The sequence below is a fragment of the Podarcis filfolensis genome (genome assembly GCF_964270895.1).
Source record: "Podarcis filfolensis genome assembly, chromosome: 2".
Classification (NCBI taxonomy): domain Eukaryota; kingdom Metazoa; phylum Chordata; class Lepidosauria; order Squamata; family Lacertidae; genus Podarcis; species Podarcis filfolensis.
The window spans coordinates 728705-754646 of record NC_139605.1 but is presented as its reverse complement, the minus strand read 5'-3'; the positions used below and the strand labels follow the sequence as shown (position 1 = coordinate 754646).

The window sequence follows — 25942 nt, the reverse complement described above, 5'->3', positions numbered from 1 at the left end:
CTGTGTCAATTCCTTCGAGATCCAAATATTATCTATTCTCCCCCAACTCTGGTTTGGATTTGAGAAAAAAGTGTACTGTTTTGTAGTGGGATTTTTAAATCTCCACGCATCTATTAGACCCATATTATCTACCAAATCGAAAAAAGTATGCGGTAGCTTACCTTCTTTTGTCACTTGATTTTTTGTTGACCTGTCCAAATTTGGTGATACCACTCCGTTAAAATCACCCATCAATATCATTTTTTGATCCATCCACTCTAATAACTTATTGCCTAGTTCAAGGAAAAAAGCTGACTTTTTTTCATTAGGCGCATATATTCCAACCACAATTATTTTTACTCCGTGAAACACTATCTGTACTACTATCAGTCTCCCTTGTTCATCTTTATACAATAGTTTTGGATCAAATTTTTCCTTTATATAAAGTACCACACCTCTTTTCTTAACCTTATCCGAAGCCACGAAATCCAACCCCAGTCTCTTATTACTCAAGACTCTCTTATGATTTTTCGTTACATGGGTCTCTTGTAGGCAGATTAGATCAAGGTTCTTTTTTTAACAAGATATGCATAATCTGGTTCCTTTTATTTTTATTGTTTAACCCATTCACGTTCCAAGACAGTGTTTTTAAAGCCATCTGTTATATACAATTTATAAGTTCTCAAGTCTTTATTAAAACTACTGTTCTTTGTCTTCTTTTTCTTCCCCTTCCCTTTCTTCTGCTGAGTTTGTTTCTCTCTCTTCCTCTTCACTCCCTCCACCCCCGCCCCCTCCCCTCCCCGCTCCCCCACTTCCCCCCACCCCGCCATCCTTCCAAGTTCCTTCTCGTATCTTCTTGCAAATTTTTCCAGTTCTGAGGAGCTGGACAGTTTGAATCTTTTTTCCTTAAAGTAGAATGAAATACCTTCCGGAAATTCCCATCTATATAAGATCCCGTTCTTCTTCAACTGGTTAGTTAATTTTTTATAAACATCTCTCCTTCGAAGAAACCTCGAGGGGATCTCTTTAAATATAATAATTGAATTTCCTTCAATATATAGCCTTTTGCTATAATTCTGTTTCAGTATTTCATTCCTTAAATCCAAGGAGTTAAACATGGCTAGTACATCTCCTGGCAATTTTTTCCCTTTAACTTTAGCCGATTTTGTTTTTATCCGGAAGATATTTACTAGACAGTAACTTATCTCTTCTTCCTTCCTATCTAGCCAAATTGCTAACTCTTTAACCATTTTTGTTCTTATATTCTCATTTGGTTCCTCCGGAATCCCTCTAAATTTCAGGTTTGATTGGTTTTGTCTCATCTGAGTCATCGCCATACTGTCCAGCAATTCTTCCTGTACCTTTCCTATCTCCTTAACTTCTATTTTAATCCTGTCCTGGTCCCTCTTACTGTCTTTCATATCCTTTTGCACCCTTTTCATTGAATCTTCAAGTACCTTGGCTCTTACCGATAAATCTTTAACTTTCCCCGTCAATTCTCCCACCACCCCCTCCAATCTCTTATCCAAAGTGTCCTGTACTTCCAATAACTTTCTCTCAATATACTGTTCGTTGTGTTTAAATTCTTTCCTTATTTCAGCCATCAAACTGTCATAATCCTTAATTTCTTTCTCCTCTTTTCCATCTTCTTGTCTGGATGACCTCCTTTCTGCTGGCGTTCCCACCCCCTTTTTCATTTTGTATATCAACTTATGTTAACTAGTAATTAAAGTCTCTTTCCCCCCCCCTAGCAGTCGCTAAAGGAAGCTGCTGGATTTCTCTGTTCCTCCCGTTGATTTCTACTAGTGCACTTTCCTTTATTTCCACACGGTGGCACCTTATTAATCTTCCAAATCTCTTTCTTTTTTCTTCCGTGCGATTCCTCAACAGGGAGTCTCCCTCCCCACTGAACCAGGCAGCTAGTCTTTTATAATCAATAGTCACACTTTTTAGGGGGAAGAGCAGATACACAAAAAATAGACAAAAAACAAAGAAAGAAAAGGAGAGAAAGAAACAGTAAAAGGTAAGATAGACGCGTATATAAGTCCAACGTCTCAGAAAATAACAAGAAACCTACCCCTAGGGGACAGAAAAATAGAGGAAATTAGAGGAAGGTAAAAGAGGAAAATGCAGTGGGAAAGTGGCTGCCAAAGTTGTAGGTGCAGATATGTAAAGTCACGTATTAATTCTCTGGCCTTTTGGAAGAAATATGGGGCGAGTCTCAGTCCGGGAGCGAGCACAGGCGGGCGGAGCAGAGTCAGGCAAAAATACGTTCCCCGAAGAAAGAGGCTTCTGTAAGTAACGGGGAGTCCTGTTAAACTGTCCCAATCGCTTTTCTCTATAGCGATAATTCCATCTAGAGCTTAGCCTCCATATTCTCCTGCTTGGACATTAAGGTATATCTCTTTAAAACAAGAAGAGAGAGGGAGCGAAATGGCGCTGTAGAGACCCCTGTGTCTGACCGATGCTGTTTGTCCGCGACTCCTCTCCTCCTGTTGTCCGTCAAATTTTCAGTCCATTAAACTGGCCTAGATGTTTACCAGCCTCTGTCCTTTATACAAAATAGTAAGTAGAAAGGGTAGACTAAAACACCGTATAAATGCTGTTTAAATCAGTCCCCGTTCAGATGCGGCAGTGAAATTGGGTGTAGAAAATCCGCCGATATGCCCCAAACCGGTCGCTGGCACAACGCTCTCCGACCAGGTGAAGCAGAAAATTTCCTTTTCCTACTCTCTAGTCCATTAAAATATTTTCAATATTGCTTTTGTCTCAGACTCTCTTATACTTTGTATCTGAGGTCTTTCCTCTACACCCACTTAGCGGCAACCTTCTTGCTTTCTTACTTTCTCTCTCCCAGTCTTCCGCTATACTCCATTTTCTCTTACCGCCGATAGTGGACTCCTTCTCCTTTCGCCCCGTTGTTCTTTTCCGCTGAGTTCTTTGATTAAACTTTATTTGCACAATTTCACCTCCGTTGCTTGCATTGTTTTTCCAATATTTTCCTTAGTAGCTATATCCCAGCTTTTTTTTACCTGCTGTCGGAGGTTCGCCGCTTTTCACACGGAGCCTGAGGCTTCACAACATGGAGTCTGTTGCTTCCCCTTCATGCTGCTGCTCCAGCCCTGTTAAACGCCGGCAACACAGGCGAGCACAAGCAGCTACGCTGGGTACTCTGTCCCCCAGAATAATCCTCCCGGGGTTTCGGGGTTCACGGAGCCTTCGTGACCCCTCTAGACCTCCGTGTTGTTCGAGACCCCCCTGAAGGGCAGCCTCACACTCCTTCCCGTGGCTGCGGCATCCCGCCTTCCAGGGCCTTTTCCAACTGGCCCAGGGGGCGTGGCCCAGGCCCTCTCTCCCAGCTATACTCCTGCTGCGGTGAGGCCTCGGACCATCAGCTGTGGGGAGGACTGCAGGGCCTGCTCCCTTCCAGGGCCTTTTCCAAAACAGTAATAGGCAAACTATCTCCAAACCCATCCCCACTAATTCCCCTTGCGTACCACCCATTATTCCACCATGCAGCACAAAACCTCCAGATAAAAACCTGGCAAACCAAAGGCTTATATCGCCTAATAGACTTATACAAAAATAACAAACCTTTGTCAACACAAGAAATACAAGACAAACTAGAAAACACCCAAATACCCTGGTTAACACAACACCAATTACATGCTCTCTTAAACAATCCAGTAGTAAAATCAGCAGCAACTAGGCCCCTGACAACCTTTGAAAACCTCCTCCTAACAACAAAGGGAAATGGTAAAGGGATGGTATCTGCAATATACAAAATACGACTCCAAAATCCCACAAACTCCCTAGACACAATCAAAAAACAATGGGAGGATGACATAGGCTATGAGTTTAACCCCACTCAATGGACCAGAATGTGCTCTAAACCCCAATTTAAATCCATATCAACGAAAAGAAAAGAACTCACTCTGAAGCTCACCTACATGTGGTACCTAACACCAAGAAAACTAGCGCTAATACGCCCAGGAACCTCACCAAAATGCTGGAGAGGGTGCACCTCCACAGGCACATACCTCCACATGTGGTGGGAGTACCCAAAATCCAACTATTCTGGACAATAGCCATACGAGAAATAAGTAAAATAACCAAACAAGTATTAGAAACCACCCCAGAACTGGCCTTACTAAACATCTTCCAAGACAATAATGGCCACTTACACCATAAATAACTCATAACAGCATACAAATCAATATGGCTAACCTGATTCAAAAACACACCCACCCAATGGGGTTGTTCTCCTCTCTGACTCTTTGGGAGAGGCTGCTCTGCTCATCCCAAGGAAACCACCAAACCCCACTTAGAAGCCCCTGGGATAACTTTAGACTTTTGACACTTACTGCCCTTGGCAGACTCCCCTTCTTCAAACGGTCCCATTTCAAGGCAAATGGGCCCTTTCACATTCACAGGACCTGCGGCTCTTTCTGCTGAGGGGGGCCCTGGCCTCCTGCCCCACAGCCTTACCCTGGCATCTCCCCTGGCCCCCCTCCCCACACGATACTTTGCTGAAGGTTCTCCTTTGCTTCTGCCTTGAGATCCAGGAGAATGTTTGCTCTTTTGCTGAAAGAGGATCTGCCAAAAAGATCCCATTTCCCCTTCTAAAGAAACCGTGACAACTGCAAGGTATAATATTGCACAGCAGGCTGGGCCTTGTCTGCCAGTCCCTGTGATGTCCCTGCACAAGCCTTGGCCCCAGAAGGGACGCCTCTCCCAAACCCCTCTCTGGGGGGTCATGTCCCTCCTGGAGCCTCTTGCCAGGAAGAGCTGGACGACTCTTTCGACTAGCATTCATTTCTGGAAGGAGGCATTTCTACAAGGGACAGAATGGGGAGAGGAGGGAAAACAGCAGATCAAGACCCCCGAAAGCAGTGACTCCTTCCCTGGGGATGTTAGGACATGTTCTGTGCCCCTGGTCTTCCACTGGTGGGTCGCAGCCTGATCCCATGTGGGCTGAAACAGGAGCCCTGACACCACACAGATATAAAGATGGAGAAATGCATGTTTGGGTTGAAAGGGGGTCTGGGATCTGGAGAGGTTGAAGAGACCTGTCTCTGCCCCACAGCCGACTCATGAAGGAGGTCTGACCAGCCTGACTGGGCCACATCCTGGCTGACCTGAAACACCCCCACCCTCTCCTGTGGGTCGTGCCCCATAGCCTTGAGGATCCATGCTGGACTTGGATGGGTCTACACATTCTCCCCTCTTCCTCCTCCCTCCTGCCTTAGGAAGAGATGACCCACTTTTCTCTCCTGACCCAAGAGGGAGGGGGCTGCTCTCCAAGGAAATCTCCCCCCACCTTGAGCCAAGGAGCCCCTATTTCTCTAGCAGAGGGTGCTATGGGGCTTGCCCAGCCCCACTCCATTCAGCTCAGCCATTCCCAAGGGGGTCCTTCCCTAAAATGGCAATTCCTCTTAAGCCATTGCTGCTGGGCTGAAGGGGGGGAGGCTATGCTGTGGGGGGGCCTGGAAGCTACTTCTCTGTGAGGAGGTTTTGCTGCGCTCCCGGTTGACCTCCGTCTCCTGGATCGTGGCCAGCTTCCCTCTTTCATTTCCCCGAATGCTGAGCTGAGCTCCAGGCCTCCATGTGGGGGGGAGCGAAACTCCCCCCCAGCGCCTTTCTGCAGCGTCTCCTCTGCTGCCAGAAACAAGGGGGCAGAAGGAGGGAGAGGTGGGGCAGGGAGACACGTGCTATGGGCCCAGAAGTCCTGCTTCTGTCACCAGGGAGCAGACTGCCTGGATCCTGCCCCTCCTGTCCAGGGACCCCCTTGCCCCCCTCCTCTTGGTCTGTTTCTTCCTCCAAAAGGCTTCCTTCCCAGCCTCAGGCAGGAGCTGCATGGACACCCAAATTACATTGGCACTGCCTGCAAGGAGAAATCTAGCACATCAAGGAGGAACGCTGTAGGAAATCCGTTGCCCCCATTTCCTGCTTGCCGGGAGGTTATTCTGCTTCTCCTTCACATTGGGGAGAGGGCAGTAAAAACATGAAGCTGCAGCTACAGTGGAGCAGTCCTTTCTCCCTTTCTCCTATGGGAGCAGTTGTGGAATATATAGATCTGAGGTTTACAGCCTCAGTGCCTCTGGGGGTCCACAAAACCCTCATTTCTCACACCCAGTTTGTTCCGTGGCAGCCCATCTCTGGGCATCTTGTATTCCGAAGAGATTTTGACCCAGACTTTCCTCCTCCTCCTCCTCCTCCTCCTCCTCCTCCTCCTCTCTCTCTCTCTCTCTCTCTCTCTCTCTCTCTCTCTCTCCCCCCAGCCAAGGCCCCTCTCTGTGGAAGTGACTCCTCCACTCTTGAACTGAGCCTTTGCCCTCAGGTGTTGCTGCTCTTTTGTGCCACCACCAGGAACTGGGCCAATGTGCAAATCCAGTTATTGGATTGGAAGCTCATGTACAGATAACCTGCAACCGTGGGCGTAGCCATGATTATTTTTTGGGGGGGCAGGCCTTTTGTTAGGGGGCAGACACTCAGTTTGCTTTGTATTTCAATTGATTTTTATTGATTGGGGGCAGCTACCCAACCCCCCCATGGCTGTGCCCATTCTTACAAGCTATTTGACTGGTCCTTTTTTGAAGCATTTTTTCCTGCAGAAAAACAAGATGCAGAGAATTCCCACTATTGGGGGGGGGGTGAGTGCTGGGGGAAAAATGCCTCCTTCCTCTTTGAAGCAAAACGCAAAATGCAGAGGCTGTCAGAAGCTCACAGCTTGCAAACGTTGTTGTTGTTGTTGGAACATGAAGAGTCTGCCATTTGCAGTTTTGCATTTAAGCCCCAAAATAGAAATCAGAGTATTGGATTTCACATTTTACATGGATGATTATTGACAGTGGGGAGAAGACAGCCTCTTAACTCCCCCCCGCCCCCCCCCCGTAATTCTTTGAAGCGGGTCTGAAAGCCAGAGATGCTCCAGTGATGACTTGTTTAAAAAGTTCCTGTTTCGAGGGAACCCGAATGTCACAATCTACACTTCTGCCTTGAAGCACAAAACAGGGTTGGGGGAGGGGCAAAGCATAGTTGCTATTGCTGCTGCTTGGGGGGGGGGGAGTCTATAGCGTTGTCTTTCTGGGGACTTTCCTGGAGGGGAGGCTTGATGGGAGCCAATCACAGGATCCGAAGCTGCCTGGTCATCGGTTGCTGGGCAGGAAACGCGTTGCTCTTGCCAAACCCCTTAGAGTGCAGCACTTGCTGGTCTCTGACTGTGTCCTGGGCTGCTGAAGGGGAGAAGGAGCCTTTGATAGGCAAGAGGGAGGACGGAGGAGGAAGACAGCCTGCAAAGATCAGGCCATCCGCACCCCACTTTCTCACCAACTCTTTCCCTCTGGATCAGACCTTCTCCAACTTCTGACTTTTGGGGATCAGCCCCCCTGCTGTGGAGGCCCCTGTTCACTTGCACCAGACCAGACTTATCCCAGATTTGAGAAATGTAGCCATAGTGAAGGATCACTGTTCAGGGGCCCCTTCTTGCCCACTTGGGGTCTCTTGGCAATGCTAGACTCCAACTCTTACCCCCCTTACTGGTACCATGTGTTCCTTCAGCTGCTTCCAGGTGTGGAGAGTCAGCCCTGCAGCCTTGAGGGGCCTCCTGCTCCTTCTGCCGACTGGGGCCCTGGCCTTCTGCCCCCAAATCTTGCCCTGGCGGCACTCCTGCCCTGCCCCTTTTCCAAACTCTGCCTTCTGTCTCTCTGCATTAATTGGCTCCCCCCCTCCCCGCAATTTGGATCCCACCACCTGAGATCCAGAAGAAGGTATGAGATTGCACAGCAAGCTGGGCCTTGTCTGTTGGCCTCTGAGATGTTCCTGCTCAAGGCTTGGTGCCAGGAAGGACGCCTCTCCCAAACCCCACTCGGTGGTGTCATTTACCTTCTGGAGACTCGGAGGGGGGCGAGAGAAAGAGCTGAACAACTCCTTGCATTAATTTATCTTAATGAGGCACACAAAAATCGGGGCAAGACAGGGAGGTACCAGAAAAGAGTGAATCCTTCTCTGAGGGTTTTAAGGCATGTTCCAGGCAACACAGTCAACTCATGATGGAGGTCTGGCCAGGCTGACTGGGTCACATCCTGACCTTGCATGTCCTGAAACACACACCTCTCTAGTGTGTTGTTGCCCCTGGAAGAAGACCTTCATTCATCCACCCTGAATTTGGAGGGGGTCTCTGCACATTTTCTCCCTGTCCCCCCGATAAATCACTCCAGTCTCAGGAAGAGCAGGTGCTTTGATCTGGTGAGGCATTTTAGGACAGGGGGATGGGCTGTTCTGTTTCTCTCCTCTTCTCCCAGAGTGGGAATCCACGGGTCCTGTGGGATAATGGTTTGGGGCATCACACAACCCACAGCAGGCCTTGAAGACCAGAAGAGTCCTGTTGCATCATCAGGCTGATCAGGGTCCCCTGCCCCAGCATCCTGTTCCCAGCAGGGGACAGACAGGCAGACCAGGGCGAAGGCAGAGAGGCACCAGCGCTGGCTCTCCTGATCTCTGACCATCTCCCAGAATCTGGGCCTAGAGACACGAGGAGTCAGTGTAGCCACTCTGGTTGCAATGCTGACCATTTCCTCAACGGTTCACCTTTTCATTTTGAAATAATAAATATATCCAGAGCTTATAGGCAGAGAAAACAGCACTAGAAACAAATCAACAAACTGTAATATTTATTCATTGCTTTTGGAAATATGGGAGCATGTATGAAAAACAGCAGTTCGGCTGCACAGAAGCCATTGGGAAAGTTTTGCAGAACAAGAAGGGATATTTTCCTCCACACAGACAGATACAACCCTGCTTTATGTGGACAAGAAAAGTGTTTGGGGTCTCTTAGCAGCTAAACTTCCCCAACAAGATGGATGAATCCTCTTTGTGATTAAGGAAACACCTGAGGGGTGTATTCCTGCAGTGCAATGCACGGAACTGAGTAAGGCTCTCTCCAAAAACTGGAGAGGGAGGTGAATAGATTTTGGTAAATGGGGTGCAGATACGAATTAGTATGCCTGACACTCTGTTGGCAGGGGGTCTCCTTGAGCCATGCAGATACAAGATGAGGCAAAGCAGGAAGCCCCCAGAAAAAACTATCCTGACTCAACCATGGAGTTTGGGGGAGGATCGGCAACCAAACCACAAGCAGAGGTTGGATGCCCCTCTGTCAGAGATGATTTAGCTGAGATTCCTGCAATGCAGGGGGCTGGACTAGATGACCCTGAGGGTCCCTTCCAACTCTGCAATTCTATGATTCTATAAAATGCACAATTACTAGACAGCCAGAAGCAAAGGCACCAGGGAGTTTCAGAACCTGCATAGAGGGAGCTGTAAATGTTGCACCATGGCAAGACATTTAATGTGAGAAAAACATATACTTTACCAATTTAATTAAACACTCCTAGAGCAATTTATTTGCTAAGAGGGAAACATAAAAGGGAGAAAAGTAATGTAAGTCTGCCTAAGCATCTTTGGCTATCATAATTGTTCTCGAAAGTTAAACATATGATCCGAAAAGCTTCTAAGGATAATCTGCACACGGAGGAAGCAACTCCTTCCAGCTGATTTGTAGCAGAAGAGACTCTTGGCAAAGGAGATGAGCTGAGAGGGTTGAAGGAAGAGGCTGTCAGGAAAGGAATCCCCCATTATCTGAAAAGGAAGGAGAAGGGAGCTGGTGAGCTGGGAGTATGGAGGCTGAGCACCTTCTGGGCAGGATGAGGCCCAGCCCACCCCTTTGCTGTGTATTTTGGCTTCCCTTGCATTTGTCTCTGAGCCCCTGAAGGGAAACGGGTTCGACTCACATGAAGCCCCTGCGATCGTTCATCCTCATGGCCTTGAAGAAAAGGATGGTGCCAGCGATGATGCCCAGGATGCCAAAGGCCAAGCCCAGGGCACACAGCACGTTCTCCATCGTCTCCGGGATGGGAGAGGGCGCCTTGGAAACTGGGATGGAGGGAGAGAGAGGACAGGGCTAAGGGGGGACTCTGTTTCTCTGTGTGTGTTCAGCGGAAGAAAGAACCCAGGAGTCCTGACACACCCGCCCCACAGCCCTTAATGCACACTTTTAAGTTAAACTGATAGAAACTACCTCAAGGAACCCCCAAAAGGCAACTGAGCACCTTTTTGTGTCCACAGCTAGCAAGAGCAGAATAAATTATTCAAAACTTACTCTGATCATCAGAACGTGTTTCTTATAAGCCATGAATCTTGGTTTCTGAGTTCAAGTCCCAGAGAAAAGCCCCAATCCTGCCCGGTGCTTACCCCAGATCTTCTCCATCTTTCCCTCTGGGATGCCCCAGTGCTCCACCTGGCAGACGTAGATGTCTCCCTGCTCAGGGACGAAGGGGAGGTAGGAGAACTTGCGGAAAGTGTTGTCCACGCTGGGGTAGAAGTCTGTCTCCTCCACGCCCTCGGAGACCACCTCGTTGTTCTTCAGCCAGGTGACGTTCAGCACTGGGGGGGAGAACCTGTCCACAAAGCAGATGAGGATGTTGGGGTCCCCCAGTTCCACGGCATTTTCCGGGTACACAGTGGCCGAAGGAGCAACTGAGGAAGGAGATGGAGAAAGAAATAGGATTAAAACCCATTTTAAGCAGTCTAGAAATGGAAAGCATAGCAATTAGGTGCTGTGGGTATTTCTGCACCGGGTGTTCAGGTTTGGGAATGCCTCTGAGCTTGTACAGAGTGCAATGCTGCCCCTCCCAACAGGCTTCCCTTCCCTTTTAGCCTGTCTCAGTCAGCCAAGGACTGGCTCCCTGGAGCAGAGGTCCCTCTGGGGAGGCAGAAAGGGGTTCTGAAGGGTCTTCCGGGTCAGAAGCCAAGAGACCACCCCCTGCCTGCCCCCCAGCTCTCTCCCCTGCCCCCCTCGCGTGTCCTACCGTTCAGGGCACGGGTGCGGTTGCTTCGCTTCATGAGCACCTCCATGTTGTTCTTCATGACGGCGATGTTGGCCAGGGCGCCCTGCACCTCGAAGCTGGTGAAGCGCTGGAAGTCCGGCAGCCTCCAGACGTTCTGCTTCTTCTCCCAGTCCACGTGCAGGATCTCCTCGTTGTCAAACTCCAGCAGGAACTCCCCAGACTTCTTCTCCGAAGGGAAGCTCTCCTGGAAGAAGTCCAGCTCCACCAGGGTGTCCTCCACTGCAGGGGTGGGAAGGAGAGAGGGAGGCTTTAGGACCCCGCAGCAGGATGAGGGAGAACCTGCCCCTTTGCTTGGAATGGGGCCACCACCAGGAAGGCTCTCTAAGAAGATGGGGGGGTTCATCTGCTCCCAAGCACACAAATATGTAAGTTTTAAAATCCCCTTGCACTTGAATGTGGGCGACTCTGGTAGAAATTTGGAATAATCATTCAAGAGAACAATCCATGTCTCCATGTGCCTAGATCTCCACTTTGCTCCCGAAGTGAAACCAGTAATAAATGCATTTCCTCTCTCAACCGTGGATCACCCACAGTCACCCCTTGCCTCATGCCACGAATTAAAGCTTTGGGCATGCTTTTAAAAGAGATAAATCTGTTGGACAAACAGACGGCGTCATTGGCCATGTGCCTCTTTCCTTTCCTAAAGCGACTTCCTTGTGGAGTTCAGTCACTCACTCAAACTAAACCGCGTCTTCTCGGGAGTGAAGTCCCTTTGCGTCCGGCTGGGTTCCCTGCCAGGCAAGTGGCGATATGGGGGGCAGCCGAAGAGGGCAGGTTCTGGCCCCTTTTGTGCCAGGAGAGAGACCACTCTGTCTTCGGGGGCTATGGGGGGGCTGGTGCCTTTTGGGGGCGACCACTGGGGTCTTCCGGACCAGGCAGGTCTCTGTGGCAGCCGAGCCCACAGAGAGGAATAATAATTCTTATTTTATTTCCCTTTTCCTCCTTGTAACAGGAAAGGCTAGGGGCACAGACTCCGATCTTTTAAGCAAGGTGTGTGTGTAGGGGGGAAATGCTGTTTTCACCCCGTTTTCCCCTCTCTCTTTTTTTAGACCACCTTACATGAGGGACCAAATCCTCCTTGCCCGTCACCCTCCCATTCCACGCACCTCCCAGCACTCTTTCGTGGGGGGGGGGGAACGTCCAATTCCCTTCCTCCCCCCATCCCTCCGTATTCCCGGGCGCAGCTTCTGCACCTGTCACAAGCAGCGCCCAGGGGCGCAATCTTTCTCCCCCATTCCCCCCTAATCCCCCTCTTGGGACCCCTCCCCAGACATCTCCCCCTCCCTCTGCGCCCCCTGACCTTTCAGGGCTCCGGCCCCCCTTGGCGGGGCGAGGAGGAGGGTCGCCCAGAGGCAGCAAAGGGCTCTTCCTCCTCCTCCTCTTCCTCCTCTTGGGTCCATCTCTGCAGCTCTTTCTGGGCCGAGGCGGGCGAGGGGCGACTCAAGCCCAAGTGTCCCTTGCCCCTTCCTCCTGGATGCTCGCCCTCCAAGTGGCTGTGGGGCGGGGGCGGCCAGGGGGCGGCTTTGGCGGAGCAGGAAAGTCCCTGCCAGCTCGGCCAATGAGAAAGCGCCCTGGCGATGACCAGCCTGTCTCCAGGTAAACCATCCCCAGGCAGGAGCCTCAGCCGGAGACGGAGCGAAAACAGCAGCAGGAAAAGGGCAGCGAATATTTTTTTTGGGGGGCTGGATCTCCCCAAGAGGGGGGGTCTCCTCCAGGGAAGGGGCTGCGGGGGCTCCTCTCTGTCTCCCCCCCACGTGTTTCTTCATGGGGCTCCTCAGACACCAGCGCCAGGGATGTTTCTTGCAAAGGGGAGCTGGGGGCTGGAGGGGGCTTTCATTTGGGGAAGGGGGGTCTCCTTATTGGGGGGCTGCCAGGTCTCCTGGGGATGCAGGCTGGGGGGCGAAGGGGCGAGCCCCCTCCCTCAGCAGACAGTTATTCCCCCCCCACCTGAAACTGAAATTTCCTTTTTTGCTGCCAGAGTAAACTTTTGGATGGAACTGACAGAGTCCTGTTAAGCTTTATATCCCCCCCAAGGTTTTCTGGGGAAGATCTTGATTCACACGCGACGCAACAACAACGGAGACATCAGAAGCAGCTGAGAAGGCAAAGAGGAACTTGCAGGTCGAGCGAGAGCAGAGAGAGCCCTTGCTAATGCTCTTTCCAGGAGTTCCCTGCCTGGCGACCGATGACGCTGCCTGGGCTCGGAGGCGGATTGGACGCTCGCGGGGCGGGGAGGTGGAGTGGGCGGGGCTTGGGCAGGAGTTTCCCCCGGGGCTGAGCGGAGAAAGTCCCATTTGGGAGTCTTCGGGGGGCGAAGAAGAGAGAAGGATGGGGGGCTCCGGCGCTGCGCCTTTGGCCTTTGGGGGGCTCCTGCTGGGGATGCTGGTGGTCTCCGCTTCGGAGGGGCTGGGCGTGGAGGCGCCTCCAGGTGAGCCAAGAGTCTGCCATGGGGGGAGAAGGAAGGGGAAACTCCGCTTAGCGGGACCCCCATCAGTGGGGCTCCTTTGACGATTCCTCCTAGATGGTCTTCCATGATCTTAGTATGTCAGTCCGTAAGTGACTGTGGAGGCCAATTCTGGATCCCCACGTCCTTCCACAGGGGAGACATTGGTTTCTGGGCGGGGGGTTGATCCCTTGAGGGTTTGCCAGGCGTGTCTTCCTCTTGGCACGTTTCTCCCTTGCGCCCTGAGTTCGAGTGTCTTCAAAGCCCAGGACGCCTTTGGTCAAGGCTGTTCTCCAGCTGCAGCGCTGGCAGGCCAGTGTTTCCCAGTTGTCAGTGTTTATTCTACATTTTGTTAGATTTGCCTTGAGAGAATCTTTAAATCTCTTTTGTTGACCACCAGCATTTCGCTTTCCGTTTTTAAGTTAGGACTAGTTACTTTAGAAGATGATAATCAGACATCTGAAGAACATGGTTTAGCTCAGGGAAGTTGATGTTGAAGAATCCTTGCTTCCCCACGGGGGATCTTTGCTTCTTCCAGGACACTGGGGGCAAAGGGGCAGGAGCGAAGGGGAAACACTCCCCCCCCCACTGGAAAAGAGCAGCTCAGGCTTCTGGGATTGGGAAAGAGAGTGCATTTATTTCTTGCAATTAATTATATCCCACCTTTCAGGATTAAAATCCTACCCCAGCGGCTTATATATACCATTCAACTGAATTTTAATAAAACCACAGTATTCACACATTAAATAGTCTTCCTGCAGGACAGCTGGTGGCAGGCAGCCCTAGGGATTTGGGGGGGGGAGGGGGGAGCGCAGCTGAATTTGGCCCTGAGCGCTTCTTCACCTGCCTCTCAAAATCATCCTCATCATTATTAGTCCATTTACCTCCCATCAGTTCCAGGAGATCTCATAACCAATTACAGTATTAACTCTATAAAGGACTCCACATAACGCATAAATAAATGTACCTTTCTTCTGCTCCTAACCTAGGTATGGGCATAGCCAGGATTTTTGTTGGCTGTGCAGGACTTGTTGGGGGGGACACCTCAGTTTGCTATGTATTTTTATTGATGTTTATTGATTTGGGAGGGGGTAGCTGCTCCTCCCTGCCTACGCCCGTGACGCCGGCAGCAAAACTGGGGCAAACGGCTCCCTGCTCTGACAGGTCCCCTCTCCCAGTCCCCCCCCGCCCCCCCGCCTTGGGGTCCTCTGCGTGCTGAAATGGGCTCCTGCGTAGACAGGCGTCGTCGCTTCCTGCTCTGTGGCAGGGAAAGCGAAAGTGAAACTGCGTCTCCCGCAGCGGGAGGTGGGAGGGGTCAGTGAACCCCCTTCAGAGCAGAGAAGCGTCTCCCCCCCTCCTCGGCATCTCGCCCTTTTCCTGGTCTCTCTCCCACCCCAACATTTCCTCTTCCAGCCGGAGGGCAATAAAAGGGGGGAGGGGGAGATAAGCATGGGCGTGGCCATCAGGGGCAGGGAGCAGCTGCCTCCCAAATAAATCAATTAAACAAAGCAGATAGCTCGGTTCTGTTCCCCCCCCACATAAATTTTGGCTATGCCCATGGGGTCCCGGGCCTTGGAGGCGATTCCTCCACACCCCCCCCAACGGCCTTTTGCTATCGCTCTCTCCCTTTCCTTTGGGAGGAGGTGAAGGGGGGGGGAGTCTCTCTGCTCAGGCTCTCCCCCCCCCCCCCGCCATGAGATCACGTGACGAGAGAGAGAGAGAGAGAGAGAGAGAGAGAGAGAGAGACCCCGTGGGAGCTGCGCCCTTAAGGCAACCGGGAACCGGAAGTCTCCACCCCCAATTTTCTCCCCCCCCCCCCGCAGAGCATTTCCTGTTCCAGGGGAAGGGCGAGTGCCACTTCTCCAACGGGACGCAGCGGATCCGCTACCTAGATAGATACTTCTTCGACCGGCAGGAGCTCTTCTACTTCGACAGCGACCGAGGGAAGTTCGTGGCTGTGGCTGAACTGGGGGAGCCCGTCGCCAAGGCATGGAACCAGGACAAGGACCGCCTGCGGAGCGCGATGGCCAACGTGGATCGCTTCTGCCGGAACAACTACGGGGTCCTCGATCCCTTCTCCCAGGCCCGGCGCGGTGAGTCCGGAATGGGGGAGGGGGGCGTCATGGGAAACGGGCCCCCGGAAGAACCCAAAATGGGGGGGCGTGGGGTGGACCCGGGACTTTCTCCCCCCCCCCGGCTCCCTCCCCTCCCGCTTCTCAGAGAGATAAAGGGCCTCTCCTGACGCCCCACTCCAGGTGCTGGGATGGGGGGGGCAGAAGGAGGTTCTGTGTCCCTCTAAGCATCACAAACCATTTCGTGTACTGCAATGTGGAGGGTGTCTGTCTTAGTTTAGCTATTTATTATTAATTAAATTTGTATCCTGCCCTATACCTGTAAGTCTCAGGGAGGCTTGTATCACAAAATTGCAGTATTTGCTATAATAATAATAATAATAATAATAATAATAATAATAATAATAATAATAATTAATAATAATGTATTATCTATACCCCACCCATCCAGCTGGGTTTCCCCAGCCACTCTGGGCAGCTCCCAACAGAATTAAAAGCACAATAGAACATAAAACATTAAAAACTTCCCTAAACTTCCTTTACTGCCTGTGATGTCTCTGGTTCTCCCTCTCCTCATTCCACCCCTGCAACGACCCTGTGAGGGAGGCCAGGCTGAGGGGAGGGGCTGGCCAGGGACACCCAGGAGACTCAAGGCTCGGGGGGATTTGAACCCAGGACACAGTCCAACGCTGCACTACATTAGAGTGGGGGGCTGCAAGGGGGACATAGCAGCCTTTCAGGGGAGCAGAGAAAGCACATTTCAAGCAGAAACCCTGAACATTTTAAAAGTACAATATGATGTTATTTGGGCGTTAGTTATTAATTATGACACCTTAGCATGTCGTTTCCTGCACACCTGACATGGATTCAGGTTGGGCTGCCATATGTCCAGGTTTCTGGGGAATCAGGATGTTTAATTGGGTGGGGGGGGGTTAGAAATTAACCCCAGAATCTCAAAATCACATACGTTCAGGATTAAATAATAATTATTAGAAACATGGTCCATTTCCTTCCCACCCACTCATTACTATTTTCAGCTACCAGACTCCCCTCCAGCCCTGCCCCCCCCCCCCCCGTTCTCCAGGGATCATCCCTAAATCAAAAGGATACTGTGCACTGAATTCTGAAGATCATCCTGTTTGCCAGGAAAAAGAAAGGACAAATTCCTGAGATTCCCAGGACTGGGAAATGAGACAGAAGGATGGAAAGTGTCCTAGGAAGGGGAGGGGCATCCCAGGACCCCCAGGGAGGAGCAGTTCCCAGTTTGTGGAATGCCCAGCCTGAGCACTGGGGAAACTGGGATGACTTTGGGTAGATTGGGGGGAGTCAGAGATCCCACTGGTGGGAGTGGGAAGTTGGGGGCTGGGAGCGTAGGATCGACTGACTGTCCCGGGGTGGGGGCCCAATCTAGGCTTCCTGTCACCCAGGCAAAGACCCAGTTTTGTCACACACACCCTTTGTGTATTTGCATACACGCACAAAACTTGACACTTGTTCATAAAGGGCATAAAAAGGGCTGGAGAAGAGATAGTCTCTCCAAATAGTAAAATTGTCTGTGTGTGTATCTGGCTTTCATTCAACCTTAAGAAGATCTCTTCAGAGAGCAGATCTTTTGAGGAATTCTAAGAAATATTATGACTGTAAATAATAATAATAATAATAATAATAATAATAATAATAATAATAATAATGGAAACTATGATAATGATCAGGCACATAACAGAGAGTAAGTCCTACTGAACTCAGTCGTATACCTCTGAGTAAAAATGCTGAAGATTGCAGTATAAGACTGCAGAATCTTTACACAGTTATCTCAGAGTAAGCTCCATTGAATTCAATGGGACTTCTGAGTAGTAAAGGCAGTTTAAGGCTCTAAAGAATAAAATAAAAGAATAAATACTCCACAAGTTTCCTTTAAAAAGTGCTGGCTGCTGAACCATTGCAATTAAAGAATTTAAAGTGGATTGGTTACATTTTCCTTCCAAATTGCAGGAAGGGATAAATACAAAGTGCTTCGTATGCCAGAATCACATTTCACTCATTGCAGGTATTTTATTGTCGGTATAAAGAGGACTCAGTTTTTGTAGCTGATTGTAGGCAGCAGTGCCCTCTCTATGTGTTCACGTGGTGTAAACATGTATGTTGTCTTCCAGAGATCCAAATACACACACAAACGCACAAAATGAACACACAAGCAAGCAATACTCCAAAGGGCTTCTGTTCCCAAAAGGGCAGGAGGGGATTTTCTGATCTCTTCACCACTTCTAATTCATCTCTGAGGCTTTAAGGGAAGCAAAAGAAGAAGAAAGAAAAATAAGACTTTCCCATTTCAACTTTGCGTGGAGAGAAACCTTCTCCAGGATTTCTCTTTCGCACATAGTTCCAAAAACAGTCAGGGGGAAAGGGGAAGGAGGGTCGTTTTCCAGGTTTTCCTGCTTCCCCTTGCAGATTAGCACCACTCTGGTGCTCAGCAGATGCTTAACTACGGCCCTGGACTGTCCACCTCCCTGCCTAAATCTCTGACCTTCCTCCCACATCTCCCTTGCCTCCCTCCCACAGTCCAGCCCAAGGTGAAGATCACCCCCACAGACAACGTTGAATCTTCACCACACAACACTCTGCTGATTTGCACCGTGAACCGCTTCTTCCCTGCGGGGATCGAGATCAAGTGGTTCAGGAACGGGAAGGAGGAGCCCAAAGTGTGGACCACGGACCTCATCCGGAACGGGGACTGGACCTTCCATATTGAGGTGATGCTGGAGACAAAGCCAGAACGTGGAGACGTCTACACCTGCCAGGTGGAGCACGCCAGCTTCGAAGGCCCCGTCACGGTGAAATGGGGTAGGATGCCTTCCCAGCCCTGACCCATCTCCTGCCCAAGGAAGTGGGGGGCATGCCTGGGGGGCTAGATGGGTTGCTCCCCCCTCAGGGGGCTGATCCCAGGCCTGCCTTTCCTCACTCACGGCTTTTTCTTTCTTCAGAGCCACAGTCGGACTCTGCCAGGAGCAAGATGTGGACGGGGATTGTGGGGATTGTGCTGGGTCTGGTCTTTGGGGCCACTGGACTCGCCCTTTACCTGAAGAACAAGAAAGGTGAGGGTGGGGTGCCAGGGGGAGAGGGAGGGTTGGGTGGGGGGCTGGAGTGGGCTCCAGGCTCCCCTCTTCTTAGGCAGCGGGTCTGGAGGGGGTTTTGTGCCATCTCCACTCCTAGGAGGTCCCTCTTGGTGTCTCAGAATTTAGTCCAAACTGGTCTCGGGCCAGAATCACCTGCAGGATCTCTGACTGTCTCTTATCTGAGACTCTTTCTATCTTTTTTACACTGTGGAGAAAAACAGCTCTTCTTCTGGATTTAGAAGCCTTTGTACTTTCAGGGCTGTTCTTCTAAGGTCCTCCTGTCTTCCCTGAAGTGCCAGTGTGGTGTAGTGGTTAAGAGCGGTGGACTTGTAATCTGGTGAACTTGGTTCGCTTCCCCGCTCCTCCACATGCAGCTGCTGGGTGACCTTGGGCTAGTCCCACTTCTCTGAAGTCTCTCGGCCCCACTCACCTCACAGAGTGTTTGTTGTGGGGGAGGAAGGGAAAGGAGAATGTTAGCCACTTTGAGACTCCTTAAGGTAGTGATAAAGCGGGAATCAAATCCAATAATTCTTCTTCTCCTCCTGATCAAAACTCTGCTCAAAGCAGTAAGAGCAAGGCTCTCGCCACAGAGAGCAAAGGGCCTTTGAGACACCCACAGCCAGGATCCCATCGCCTCACTTGGACCTCTTCCTCATTTGCATGAATTACTTTGCGTGAATTAATTAATAACTAGGCAAGGCTAAGAAATGCAGCCTAAGGAATGAGGAGCGGTTTGTGGGGGGGCATTGGGGGATGGGGAGAAGAGTAGATTGCAAAACATCCTTTCTGTGTTGGGAAAGAAATGTTTCCATTTAACGAATAATTATCTTTAACCCCTCATATTCTGTTCTGCAGAGGGAGTGGGGAAACAGTTCTTAGTTGTGCCTTGATTGCATTATCTTGATCTTGGGAGCTCTGGGGTTCTCGGGGGATCGATTCCAGTTGATATTTGATGCTGACCAAGTATTGCTGTTATCTTTTTTCCCTCCCAGGGAGAGCTGTTCCCCAGCCTGCAGGTAACTTTCCTCTCTCCTCCTCCTCCTTCCCCCCTCCTTCCCCCACCCCTTCTTCTGGCTGCTTAGGGTGTCCCCCTTGCTTGCTTTTCATACAGCTGGGGATGGGGGATGGTTCTGGTTTTAAACCCCCCCCCCCATATACACACGCTCTAATTTCATCTCCTGGAAGTGGGTCTGCAGGAGAATTCCCCACCTGGGAGGCTGTCAGGCAAAGCTCACTTTCAGGGGCCAAGTGAGGAGACCAGGGCTTTGTTCCCCTGCCCACTTTCCAAGACACGTAGCCCAAGGGTGGGGAACCTTTATAACCCCAAAGTGGGTGGAGCAACGCATGCAAATATCCCCTTTCCAGAATAGACTACTTTCTACCCCTCTCCGTTCTTCAGTGGTGTAGTGGTTAAGAGTGGTGGACTCGTAATCTGGGGAACCGGGTTTGCATCCCCGCTCCTCCACCTGCAGCTGCTGGGTGACCTTGGGCTAGTCACACTTCTCTGAAGTCTCTCAGCCCCACTCACCTCACAGAGTGTTTGTTGTGGGGGAGGAAGGGAAAGGAGAATGTGAGCCGCTTTGAGACTCCTTCAGGTAGTGATAAAGCAGGATATCAAATCCAAACTCTTCTTCTTCATCATCTTCAGAGTTCAAGGAGCATCCCAGGGAGGCGGAAACACTTGAGGAGGGTGCAAAGCAGGGTCAGGAGGAGTCATAGGGGCCAAAGAGAGAGAGTCCAGGGGGCCACCTCCTGGGCCAGAGTCCTGGGATTCCCCACCCCTCTTCAGAACCTCCTCTTTCCCACTGCCTAAGCCAGCCAAGACTCCTCAGAGCCTCCCCTGCCAGACCCATAACCTCCAGGCCCTGCGGACTCCAACTCCCACCATCCCCAGCCAGCATGGCCAATGGTTAGAGGGCACAATGGGAACTGCAGAATCCCTGCTGAGTGGTCCCCCAAATCCTGCCAGGGATTCATCCCCCCTTCGCTCCCCACAGTGATGGGCTTGTCTCTCTTTTCTCTCTGCCTGCAGGACTCACCGATTAGACTTTGCTGCTCCCTCGGGATCCCGGGATGTGGAGAATTCCTTCCTGCAATTCCTTCCCCTCTGTCCTTGCTCAGAGGATGGGAGCTTTTCGTTGGTTGCTTTTTATTACTTCTTTTTCTGGGTGTCGCTTGGGGTTTCCATTGCTCTTTCATTTGGCAGATTGGCAGTTATCCTAGCCTGACGTAGCTTTATTTGCACATCTATGTTGGAGACGCTGTGCTCTGAATCTCCCGAGAAGCCTGAGCTGAGCCTTAAAGCAACGATGGATCCAGTCAGACTGTCAGGACTGAATGTTAGTTCTTAAAGCCCTGATGGGGAGCCTCATAAAATTTGACTCACTTTTTTCAATTAAATTTTCTTTTTTACATTTTGGAATATTCCTTTAAACAATCTTAAAATATAAATGATTTCCCTTCTCTTTCCATGGTTCATTTTACATACCATAAATCCCTGCAAGTGTACACAATTTCTCCCCATATATTCAATAAACATTTTCCAACCTTCTCTGTCAGATGGCAAAGGTGTTTGCTCACAAGTAACCCGGCAGGACTCCGACCTGTCTTTTACAGGTTTTATTAGGTGCAAAAACTATTTACAGTGCAGAACCCCAAAGTTCATGTCTGCCTCAATCGCTAGCAGAATCCGGGAGTGCTTGTTTCCTGGACCTCCCCCAGCATAAAAGTCTCATTACGCCCAGCCTTTTCCTTCCCTCTCTGCGCTTTAGACTTCTGCGCAGGGTGGGTGATGGAAGGGGCGTGCTTCCCTCCTGGCCAGCTTTGCCAGGTGCGGTGCTGAGGCTCCCACCAGCATCCTCTGGTCCTTTCACCTCTTCCCCACTGGAGGTGGGGTTTTCCTCATCACCGGAAGAGGAACTGCTTCACAAGATTTTCGGAGCCTCCCTGTAACACAACTGCCCCTCTGTTTCCCGCCCCTGCTCTGATGGCAGTTCCCTGACATTCCCTAAACGTATGTTCTTCTTGTGCTCTTATTCTATATGTTAAATCTGAAAGCTGAGCATATTCCGTCAGCTTAAGTTGCCATTCATCTTTGGTTGGGACCTCATTCATTTTCCATTTTGGGGCTAATAAAACACGGGCTGCAGTAGTGGCAGACATAAATAACCTTTTTTGACACCTGGGAATTTCCATCGGAATTATCCCCAACAAAAAGGGCTCTGGTTTTGGTTATTTTGAAAAGCACTTTTTAAACATTTTTTCCAATTCATTATAAATTATTTCCCAGTACTCTTTTACCCTTTTACAAGTCCACCATATGTGATAGAACATACCCTCAACCTCAGTTTCAAAAAGGACCTTCCTTCTGGACAAGAGTCCAAGTCTCCCTCCCTCCTTGTAGCCAATGAGACCCATCCTCTTCCTCCTGATCCAAATAGGAATTAGCCAACTGTATTGATACACTCCACCCCAATCTCCGAGTGGGGCAAGTTTGCAGGGGTCCAGAGTTCATGCTTTCTTTGGAAATGAGGTCCAGCGGAGACTGTGGTGTCTTTAGGACACATGGTTTCCTTACACATCTCTACAGCCTGATCCTACAGTGGAAGGGCTCACAGCATTCACACCCCAATAGGTTCTTCCTTCTCCCCTGACCACAGCTGCCTTGGATTCTAGCAAGGCCCCAGCCATGGCTCTGATCCTCTCCCTCTAGCTTGCCACTTACAGACTGAACCCTTTTCCGCCACAGCAAACTGAAATCCCAAAAGCTCAAAACTCATTTGTCTCTGCCCCCTAACTCAGAGCTCAGAGTGGGGGTCCACCCATTTACATCTGGCACAGAGTCTCCACTTCCTTCGTGGCTTATCTTTGTGAGGCTCAGGGCTCATAATTGGCAGCCAGGAAGTATAACAATATATTAAAGTATATTAAAAGCACATCTCCCCCATTCTTCCTCCAGCTTGCCCCTCAACAGGCGGTATGAGTCCAATTTCAAGCGACAGCCCCCTCCTTCCCCTGCCCTGATGCCTTTTATCTCCTCAGTGGGTGATTTGTTAATTGTTCTGTAAAGACCCATCTATTTTGTCAAAATCATGATTTCACAGCCTTGGGATGATCTCCCCTGAGTTGCACTGTGGCAAGACTGCCTAAAGAAAGTATGTAAGTGTATCATTCTGCCTTAGATTATAGTGCCTAATTATAAGAAGCCAAATGCTGTGTCTTTCATTGTGCCTTATTATTGCTGTGCTAGCAAAAACATATATGCATTTAGCTGAATTTGCAGTTTGCAGGGAAGACATCCATCATAGTCACAAGATTGTAATAGTCACCAGATGTCCTGTGAAACAGGATATCCAAGTTTGATGCTTTCCACATAGGATGATAACAAGGGTTTTTTTTGCTTGCCTGCCAAAAGGGGATTTTTGCTTGCTTGCTGATAACACAGTATATGAGAAAATGTCTAACGTAATGAGCTATTGCAGAAATAAAGAAGTTATCTTTATAAGGACATAAGGAAGGCCGATGTCTAAGTTTATTGGCTTAATTTTGCTCTAGTACATGAATATGTAATGCCTAAAGCTAGCTGGAAAAAAGGTAGATAAACCCATGGAACTGTTGATCGGGGTCCAGTCTTTGAGAGGAGACTCCACTGGGCCTATTGCTGTCAGCAATAAACTTACTTTCTATTTCTCCAACTGATGCGTTTGTGATCTTTGAGTTCACCCAGAACAAGGTTCCCAGGTTACCACGCAACATTCTGGTGCCGTGACTCGGATAGCAGGCTAGGGGGCCTCAGGGACCCCAGGCCCTTGCCCACTGGGTGGGGTGGAATGTCGCTGGACCGCCGGCTTTCCCCCAAGCGCCATTGGACACTTTCTCCAAGGAGGGAGACCGTGCTCCACTGCACTGCACCTTGCCTGCCGTGGCAACGGGCCGTGTGGAGAAATCGAAAATAACTAGAATCAAGGCGTGCCAGCAGGGTAAGTTGGAAGAAGGGGTTTTTAAGGTTATAGGGAACCCTCCATAAGGGGGAAGAACCTGGGTGAGCTTAGGAAAGGGTGTGGGAATTAGCTGTGCGGTGAAGTGAAGAGTGAATGAATGTGAGTGATTGAAGACCCCAAAGGAATTGATGGTACCAGGGTGCCGGGGCATTGAGTGTGGACCTCTTATGTACTGCAGTTCCAAGTCGGGTGACCGCACTTGGTCGGGAACAGAGGGAAGCATATCTTTGAGAATTTGGTGAAGGCACTTCACAAGGGACATAATAATGGGAGGGGGCTGTTCAACAGCAAACACACCATTAGGATGCATGATTGAAAATTTCAAGAAAGCCTTCTCAAATTGACCCCAGAGACCCTGAGGACGCACTGTGAACTAAACTGGCCAAACCAGGTTCCAAAATGGCCATCAGAAGGCAGTTTTGATGTGGAATTCTGCAGACAGGTGTGGGTCTCAGTGACTAGAGACCCAGGAGGCCACCCAGACCAATTCCTGGCTTTGGTCCAGTATATCTGAAGGAGCGTCTCCACCCCCTTCGTTCTACCCGGACACTGAGATCCAACGCCGAGGGCCTTCTGGCAGTTCCCTCACTGCGAGAAGCCAAGTTACAGGGAACCAGGCAGAGGGCCTTCTCAGGGGTGGCGCCCGCCCTGTGGAACGCCCTCCCACCAGATGCCAAAGAGAACAGCAACTACCAGACTTTAATAAGACATCTGAAGGCAGCCCTGTTTAGGGAAGCTTTTAATGTTTGATGTATTATAGTATTTTAATATTTTTTTTGGAAGCCGCCCAGAGTGGCTGGGGAAGCCCAGCCAGATGGGCGGGGTATAAATTTATTATTAATATTATTGTTGTTGTTGTTGTTGTTTATTATCGACCAGTGGTACAATGCCTGCATAAAGAACTCTCCATAGATGACGAAATGCATGGGAGCAGCCTGCCAGATACTGGAGGCCCAGAGAAATATAGATAAGCTTAAACCTCCAGTGCCTACTAAGATAATAAATCAAGGCCCTCCAGAGGAAGATTTTCTCTTCCCACCTCCTCATGCTCCATCACCCAGAAACCCGTCTCTACCACCAGCTCCACTGCCCAGCAACCAGCTTCCACCACCAGTTCTACAACCTGGAACCTTACCAGCACCAGCCCTACCTTTTCCCCAGGCTGGCCCATTGCAAGTCCTTCAGGAAGGAGAAACCAAAGCCTCTCCAGATCTAGAGACTCTAGGAGGGAGAGCGGCCGGAGGAACAGGTCCCGCCCCAACAATGGAAAATCTGATTGTGGACTTTACTGAGATGCCCAGGGCAAGAGGCTATCACTATTTGCTGGTTTTTGTGGATACATTAACAGGATGGGTCGAAGCGTATCCCACGAGGACTGAAACAGCTCGAGAAGTTGTTAAGCGCCTCTTAATGGAAATCATTCCGCAATTTGGGCTGCCAAGAAGCATCGGCAGTGACAATGGGCCAGCTTTCATCGCCTTAGTGGTACAGGGAGTGTGCCAGGCCCTGCAGATACAATGGAAACTGCACGCTGCTTACCGCCCCCAGAGCTCCAGAAAGACAGAAAGGATGAACAGAACTCTTAAAATACGGTTGGCCAAATTGTGCCAAGAAACTCCTTTGCCTGGGATTGGATATGGTCTTGGATTCCAGGAGCTGGATGGTTACATGGCCTTTTAATCGCCATCGCAGTAGGAGGACTAATATTATTGGTAATTCTGTGTGTCGCTCCTTGTTGCATATCCCTGATCAGGGGAATGGTGACCCAAAGTATTAAGAGTCTCACTGAAACACATATAATGGCCATATATTGAGCCTTACCGCCCATCCCAGAAGGAGGGGACTAATCCATGAAATCCCTTTGGAAGAGACAGTGATATATGCCGGAGTTCAACATGAGAGTCAATCTGTTTTTTACACGTTTCGTTATTTAATTGTTTGAAACATTTTAATCCCTTGATTTTGGTGGGAATAAACCCGAATAAATCCGAGACATGAACTTGGGGCATTCCCTCTGGGTAAGAAACACCCCATGAGCACCCCTCAGAAAATGGGGTGTGTGCCCCCTCCGGGATCCACCAGAAAGAGGGGTGAGGGGGCAGCAGGCAAGGTCGGTCTCTGTGCCACCCCCACCTGCTTCCTACCTGTCGCTCAGGGTGGTCTGCACTGCAGGGGGCTCCTCTCTCAGATCCAGCTCTCAAACTGAATCAGCTTCAATCGCCCTGGTGGGATGACCTTCATCTCAAGAAGGACGAGGGGAGTTACTTCTGCGTGCCATTTAAAGGAGGGGTTTTTGATGCCACTTTCCATGGCGTTCTCTGGACTGACTTAGTGGGATGTTGCTGCTGGGGGACATTCCTGACATCTGGGATGTGACCTCCACCTGAAAGGATCAGGCAGGGTCCCGTGAAGACTTTAAATATTTATT

At 50.1% G+C, this 25942-nt stretch overlaps 3 protein-coding genes and 1 long non-coding RNA gene across 4 annotated transcripts in view; 2 read left to right on the top strand and 2 right to left on the bottom strand.

Annotated features, from left to right (window-relative positions):
• Positions 1 to 8634: 8634 nt before the first annotated feature.
• On the bottom strand, positions 8635 to 12553 carry LOC310757036 (HLA class II histocompatibility antigen, DR alpha chain-like). Its single transcript, XM_083602132.1, has 5 exons — positions 12187 to 12553; positions 10848 to 11105; positions 10231 to 10515; positions 9771 to 9912; positions 8635 to 9618 (listed from the first exon to the last, which is right to left on the bottom strand). Exons 1-5 carry the CDS (start codon positions 12284 to 12286, stop codon positions 9615 to 9617), a joined length of 789 nt encoding a protein of 262 aa, XP_083458258.1. The 5' UTR covers positions 12287 to 12553; the 3' UTR covers positions 8635 to 9614.
• Positions 12554 to 13056: 503 nt separating this feature from the next.
• Positions 13057 to 23208, top strand: LOC310756242 (H-2 class II histocompatibility antigen, E-S beta chain-like). Its single transcript, XM_083599958.1, is given in 7 exon segments — positions 13057 to 13140; positions 13143 to 13314; positions 15153 to 15422; positions 17961 to 18242; positions 18383 to 18493; positions 19507 to 19530; positions 20547 to 23208. Coding segments are annotated over 7 exon segments (942 nt in total). The 5' UTR covers positions 13057 to 13071; the 3' UTR covers positions 20561 to 23208.
• On the top strand, positions 15566 to 17294 carry LOC310756243. Its single transcript, XR_014544772.1, has 2 exons — positions 15566 to 16960; positions 17019 to 17294. It is a non-coding gene; the product is annotated as an uncharacterized lncRNA (long non-coding RNA).
• A 1253-nt stretch (positions 23209 to 24461) lies between the features above and the next one.
• The window catches only part of LOC310757253 (uncharacterized protein), a 46448-nt gene continuing 44967 nt past the window's right edge, over positions 24462 to 25942 (bottom strand). Inside the window, exon 5 of the mRNA XM_083602541.1 lies at positions 24462 to 24726. Coding sequence (XP_083458667.1) covers positions 24506 to 24726 — 221 coding nt within the window. The 3' untranslated portion in view covers positions 24462 to 24505. The remainder of the gene's footprint in view (positions 24727 to 25942) is intronic.